The sequence below is a fragment of the Tupaia chinensis genome, unplaced genomic scaffold (genome assembly GCF_000334495.1).
Source record: "Tupaia chinensis unplaced genomic scaffold, TupChi_1.0 Scaffold000423_1, whole genome shotgun sequence".
NCBI classification, from domain to species: domain Eukaryota; kingdom Metazoa; phylum Chordata; class Mammalia; order Scandentia; family Tupaiidae; genus Tupaia; species Tupaia belangeri.
The window spans coordinates 500,788-508,365 of record NW_006159928.1 but is presented as its reverse complement, the minus strand read 5'-3'; the positions used below and the strand labels follow the sequence as shown (position 1 = coordinate 508,365).

The 7,578-nt window shown below is 35.0% G+C and overlaps 1 protein-coding gene across 2 annotated transcripts in view; it reads left to right on the top strand.

Moving 5' to 3' along the window:
- Positions 1-7,578, top strand: part of KITLG (KIT ligand) — an 88,037-nt gene that overhangs the window by 39,059 nt on the left and 41,400 nt on the right. For both annotated transcript variants that reach the window (XM_006154810.3, XM_006154809.3), the window contains exon 2: positions 459-572. In XM_006154810.3, the coding sequence (XP_006154872.1) occupies positions 459-572 (114 nt within the window). The remainder of the gene's footprint in view (positions 1-458; positions 573-7,578) is intronic.

Genomic DNA, 7,578 nt, shown 5'->3' with positions numbered 1-7,578 from the left:
GTAGCTTGGGACACTATTGTAGACCACTGGATTAAAGCACTGCTCAGGAGTTATGCTGCTACTTGCCAGTCTACATTTAAAGTAGAAAGTTTCTTTTGGTGCCTTAAGCTATGAATTTTATGCATTCCCTGGTTTTAGAATACACTTAAAGTGATAACTCCTTCACATGTTGCTACAAGTTTATTCCCAATTTTGCCATTAGGAATTTGGCTGTAGAAAGCTTTTAACAAAAGTTAACAATAATGTCATTGAAAGAATAATTCAGACCAAATTTTAACTGAGGGTTTTAAAAATAATTTCATGAGCATAGTTTGAACACTTAGCATGTAATTGTTGTTAAGCCAATAGACATTTTCTTTAATATGGTAAATTGACCATTTCTACATCAGGACACAAACTAATGGTTTGAATGATTACAGATTTGATGGTCACTAAGCAATTTTTCTGTTTTCCTGTAGACTTGGATTATCACTTGCATTTATCTTCAACTGCTCCTATTTAATCCTCTTGTCAAAACTAAAAGTATCTGCGAGAATCGTGTGACTGATAATGTAAAAGACGTCACAAAATTGGTAAGTAAGAATTCTTTCAGTAACTGTGATTCTTTTTCTTGTGCTTGTTGGTCAACAATTTAAGTTTTGGGTTGTTTTTTCTTTTTTGGCCCCAAATTAGTATCATTAAAAGAAAAATAAACCAGCCAAGTTTCAATAGAGCAAATCTTAACACAATTTAAATCAGGCAGTTGTCCCTGGACTTCTGGACAACTCGAGCTAGTTTCATGATTGGCTCCATATTTAAGTTTTGGACAAGGGAAAATGATATACAAAAATGAAAGTGGAGGAATGAGATAGAGAAACGATTGGATTGGTGGACAGTAGGGTGTACCCCCCCCCAAAGGTGGGCTTTCTGTGATTGACTGAAGTATGGCTAGTGTGATTGGCTATAATCAAGCAATCAGCTCAGAAAAATAGCCTACCATGTATGATTTTGGCTTACTCATAGGAATGCAAGTGTGGGAGTACACTTGCTGTTTAGGCCAAAATAGTTTAACAATTTCTCCAAATTAGTATTTTTCCAAGACAAGGAAAGGAATGATTGAGTTACTGAGAACTCATGAAGAGCAGGTAGGGAGTTTAAAGTCAAAAGGATTTGTTGATATAACTGGCCTGTTGTTCCCTCTACAGTGACTGTTCTGGGGGCTTGTTTTCTTCCTTTATTTACAGGCAGTGAAGGAGGTCTCTATGAGAGGTCACTCAATGCTGACGCTCCTTGCCTATTGTCTTTTCAGTGGGTTCTTCAACTGAGCCTTCCTACTCTAACAAGCCTAGCTAAAGGAGCCCTGAGATGTCCAGTTTCCTTTTCCATCATGAAGATCCTGCCATGGCTAGGTAGATACTGACTCCCCTCAGGAAACATAGTTGGAGGGGCATTTTGTTGTTCAAGAGTTGAATAGGCTCATCTTCCACCCTTGTTACATAGGAACTCTTCCTTGGCAAGAGCCCTTTCACACTGGAGTCCTTTGGTTACTGCCAACTTTGTGCCATTTTTCTTCTGATGTTTCTTTTAAGATTCAAACCACAGAGAAGGCGTAACACATCTGGACTACATTTTTACCAATCCTTACCATCTATGGCAGATTTTACATGATTGTTTGTGCTGTGTAAGCTTTCAAGATGACAAAGATTGAGAAGCATTTTTAGGAGTTCCTGACTCAAAAGAGCCAGGTAGCCCTCAGTTACTTGAATGTTGACTAGATAACAGAGGTAAAGAGGTGATGTAAGATTAGGGAAGAAATGAGAGTTGTAGTACAAGAAAAAGAAGAAAAGTATATTTGTTGAGATCATAGTATAGAGTGGAAGAGGCCCTATTGATCTTCTCTGCTCTTGATACACATTTTTTGCCTTATATGTTTTATATGGGGGTCCTAACAGAACTTTAAGGCAGAAATTTAATACTGTGAAGTCATGCTAGCTCAGCCTCAAAGCATAATCAGAAAGACACACACAATTTGTGCAGATTTCCTCCAAAGACATCCACAGCATCTGCTAATAAAAGCTTTCTTTGATGCAGCAACTGAAGATGGATCAACATGTTTTACTTGAGGGAGTGATGAGCAATGCAATGCAACAGTTGTCTACAATATAACCAGCTAGATGTGAATATAGGGATGGGTTGAGAGGAAGTATTTTTTTAAAAAAATACATTGTGGTCCTTTTCCTTAAGTTGTTTGTTTGTGACCCAAGAAACAAAGACAGAAAACTATAATAAATCTATTTCCAGCAAACCTAATCATTATGAGAGGATATATGTTTATGTATATTAATATATGCATATATACACATACATGGGATTACATACATTTATGTACTATGTTTGTGCACATGTATATATACATATCCATGCATACATGAATATCCACATGTAAATACATGAACCACAGATCAAAGCATTTACTAAATCACAACTAAATAAAATAAATATAATAAATTATTTCTCATGTTCTGTCCTATTAATAAGAGCATTCTTAAAACATTCGCAAATATAAAGCCAAAAAAAGTGTGAAAAATCTTTATGACATGATTAAAATGATATTGTTAGTCATAAATTCTGGTTGATGTTGAATTTTGCAATGTTTACATATCTAAACTCCCAACTACTGATTTAATTCTGCAATAAAGCTATGTTTTCTTTTGGCAAACAAAACAAATAAAACAACTTGTGTTTTTGTTGTAAATTTTATGTATATTAGTAGAAAGTGTTCATTGTTTATCTGGTGAATGAAGAAATTACATGCTCTGTTTTGGTGAGCACCATAATCACCTGTGGTGCTTATTAAAAATACAGGTGTAGGGACCAACAGATGGCATAATGGTTATGTCACTGGATTCTCACATAGTCAACTGCAGTGCGAGTCCCAGACTCAGTGGCTTAAAACTCACGCAGGGTGCATGTGTGTACATGCCCAAAATCCCAAGAGTAGAATGGAGGAGAAAGAACTGATAAGTGGCCATATTCCCCAGGGAATGATTTCTCACTTTCTATCTATTTTCTTTCTGTCTCTCTGGTGAGCGCACAAGCCTCATAGCAAAAAACCTCTATTAAAAACAAAAATACATGTGTCTTGGGCTGGCTCAGTGGCCTAGTGGTTAACTAGAGCTGACTGTGTATGTATGCGTGCTCCAAATCCCAGCATGTTGGAGAAAAGAAGGAGAAGAGATTGTGGCATGACTATACCCCATTGGAGGGTGCTTTCTCCCTCTCCCTCTCTCTCTCGCTCTCTCTCTCTCTGGTGAGTAGGTGAGTACACATGCCCTCTGGCAATTAAAAATTTTAAAAAAGGAGGGGGGAATTACAGATGTCTGGGCCTCACTGATTCAATAAATATGAAAAAGAGTTCCAGGCACCAACATTTTTAACAAATTTCTGAAAAGAGATTTAAGAACTATGGCCCTTCCTGGTCTATTCTGTCCAACTTTAGAGATGAAAATGTCTTGAGTCTAATTTAATCTCAACTCATATTATGAGTAGTTTATATGTGTGTATATGTGTGTGTAACATATAGATATGTAAGGATGTCAAATTAATGTTAATCTCCAAAATATGCTTAAAGTAGGTCACTGGGAAACCACTGCTCTTATGGAACTGCTTGTTTAACCATGAGAGCTGAGTTTGAGCCAAGGAGACCTGCACTGGTCCTAGGGAGCAAGTTTCAAATATGTGAGCAATGAAGCATAGTTAGATTACAGTATATCTGATCACCGATTGAGTAAATCTAAGATTAACATGGTATTTTAAAAAGTACTTGTAGGAATTATTATTTGCTAAGTGTTTAAGGAGTACTACCTAGTAAATACCACTTCTTGTGAAATGACAAACCAATATTTTATGGTGGTGTAAACCACTGTTAGTATTACCTACCAAGATCTTCTATTCTCCACTTTAACCTCTACATCTTATCAACCTGATACAATGAAAAATGGCAAGAAGCATTAATATGAGAAATAAGAGAAGTTTTGGAAAAGAATATTTATTAACATTGACACTGAAATATAATGACTTATGCCATGGGCAAATGGCAAATCATTAAACTGAAGAAAAAGGCTTTTTTCTGTCTGACACCAGGGACAAAAATTAATTTCAAGAGTTGCTTTAGTGAAATTAGTATATTTTCTTTTGATCATATTTTTTAATAAGTCACTTATAAAAACAAGTCAAATTAATAAAAAAATGAACTGTGAAGATCATTTCTAATTGAATTAAAGACTTACACAATGTATGGCTTATATTTTATAAACAATAGAAAAATATAAAACAATCCCTGAGTTCAGAGCATTTATAGTCTAGTTGGGAGATATTTCATCTCATGAAAATATGAATGCACATCCCAAGTTCTGTAAAAGTAACACATAAATCAACGCCATTATAAAGGACCCAACCTGTGCTAATATACTGGCTAAAAGAATGGGTCTTGAAATCTGGCAGACCTGTGTTTAAAGCCCAGGTCTTTGACCTTGTGTAAGTAATTGCCTTTCTAAGTTTCAGTTCCTTCATCCCAATTTTGTAGTTTACATTAAATAAATTTTGTTATCAGTTATTATTATATAACTTCCTTGTGCTTTGGTTTCCTTATCAGTATGACAGAGAGATTAACAGTGTTGAACCATATACAAGTTGAATATCCCTTATCCAAAACACTTGGGAACAGAAATGTTTTGGATTTCAGATTTTTTTAGATTTTAGAATATTCACATATACATAATGAGAAATCTTGGGGATGGGACCCACATCTAAATGCAGAATTCACTTATGTTTCATAGACATCATATATATATATGTATATATATATACATATATATATATATATATATATGTATATATATATATAGCCTCAAAATCATTATAATATATTTTCATATTGCAACACTTGACTGCAACCATCAAACAACAAGGCCAGGTATGGAATTTTCCACTTGTGGCATCCTGTTGGTGCTCAGAAAGTGTCTTATTTTGGAGCATTTGAATTTTGGATTTGGGACTTAGGTATACTCAACCTGTTTGTGATTGTGAGGATTAAAAAAGTAAGACAGTGCCTGGTACAAGCATAAATACCTGCTAAATCTAACTGGTAGTAGTTGTGGTAGGGTTTGGAACTGGAACTGCAAGGGAATTTAGAGACAATGTAAATGAACCGTTTTATAAATACAGAAACTGAGACCCCACAGTAATAAAATCCAGCTTCCTGTCCCATCACTACAGTTGTGACTTTTAGAACAGTGATTTCCAAACTGGTCCTAGAACCCACTAAGCCACTTAGCTTTTATATCTATATTTGGGTTTTCATACAGATTTATCTTTGAAAAGACAATCATATTATGAAAACATGTCTGAAAGTCACTGCTTTAAACCAGAGTTCTTGGCATATCATTGGAGAACCACCTGATCACAGTCCCTTAAGGGACTACAGGTACAGTTGATAGGATACCACTGCAGAAATACTGAATCTCAACTTGTGGAGATGAGGCATAGGCCCCTTAATGTTTCTGTTAGCAACTCATGTGACAGAAGTATCAGGACTGCATAGGTCATAATTTTTTTTTTTCATTAAAAAATATATTTAAAAAGAAACTAAGGCATCTTGTCCTTATTCCAAAACTCATTAATTTCACTAATGCAAACATCACGAGTGACTGTGGAGTTTTATTGATACAGATCATCACAGCATTTCTCCAAAGAATGGTGGGGTGGAACCAGCAGATGGCATAATGGTTACATCACTGGACTCCCACGTAGTCGACAAGTTCAAGTCCCAGACCTGGAGACTTGAAATGCACACCAGGCACATGCTCATTCATGCCCAAAAGCTCAAGAGGAGAGTAGAGGAGAAGGGATTGTGGTGTGGCTATTTCCCCACGGGGTGATTTTGGCTTTCTATCTCTCTGTCTTTCTCTGTCTCTCTGGCAAGCATGTGTACCTGATAGCAAAAATCTCTCTTAAAAAAAAAAAAGAGAGAGAGAGAGAGAGAATGGTGAGGCAAAGTTTCTTGATGGCAGCCAGGGGACTGGGTTGTTTGCACTGTGCCCACAAATCTTACGTTTGCTTGGAGTGATTCTCATGTCTCTGAAGCACATGATTTATGGTTTTACTGTCAATTTTTTTTTCTTTTTTTTTTGCTTCTTCTTGGACACTTTGTACTGGCCCTCCAGTCCCCATGGTTTTCATTTGAAATCCTCTGGCATGTTTACTCAGCATAATAGTTCATCTATTTACAGAACATTTTGCTTTGTTTCCGAAAAATGTTGCAAGACTTGTTTTAGATGGCAAACTCAGACCTACCTAAAGAAAGGGTCAAGTAGCCGGAAAGAGAATGAATTAAACTTTAAAAACTTGTATCTGTGTACTAGTTTGGCTACAGCTTTTAATATTTGTAAGTGTTTATGTAAGGAGGAATCCAAATATTGAAATAGTTCATGTGAGTTTTTCTGGTTTGTTCTCCATACTCTTCTCTCCATTTGTAATGCATTTTCTTCATTTGGGAGAATTTAATTAAAGGTGACTTTGTGGGTTTTTAATAATATTTTTACCTTTAAATATCTATTGAGTAATGAACTGTATTCGTCAAAAAAGTTTTTGAGATAGGTCACTGTTAACATTTCTATCTTATAAAAGTGAAATATTACTCTGTCCTTTCAAAATCAGCCCACAGATCAGTAGGACAGGATTAGAATAATGGAATCCCTCGTCTTTCTGGTTTTGTGGTAGGCACTTATTTTAAATTGGCAATACATGATTCTTGGAAACTAATATAATGGAAAGTATAAAAATATCCTCATGTAGAAAATTTCTGCACTTTGACTGGATGGTTTTAATGAGTTTGTTTTTGTATTCTTCTCCAAATATATTTTTCAAACAGAATTACCACTGCATTTAAGTGAAGGATTGGGGTCTCTGAATTTCCATATTTCTAGATAAATTCTAAGTTTTTTTTCAGTGACCTATACATACTATCTTTTTAAAATGATTAAGTCTTGCATAATTTTGTTAGAATTTTGAAGAATAGCTTGATAACTAGATAGTTTTAGAATTTATTTTTATAAGTTTACAATATTTAGCATTTTAATCTCTGCCCCCATGGTCATCAGAAATTTCTTTCAGCTAAATTTGGGACTAATAGTATTTAAAGAAAAATCAGAAATAAATTAGAGATAAGATTTATAAAATCTCTTTAAGTGGTTGACTGTATTACCAAGCATGTCAGTCTCAATCATGAAGAAAAAAACATATTAATTTTTTACAGCATAAAACAGTTAGATAATATGTGTCCTATTTCTTGTTTTTTTTTTTCAAGCAATAGTTAATACATAAATATCCAAGTACCATACAAAACATTTCACACGTATTGTCTCCTTCAGTCCTTACATCGTGCTAGGTAATTATCTTTCCACCTAGTTTATCTGTTGGAAGCTAAGATCTAATGATATTTAATAACCTGGTTATTGTCACCTGGGAAATAAAAACCTGAGTAGAAGCTTGAATGCATAGCTGCCTATCTCTGGAGTACAGGAACTCAGTTGGCCTTTA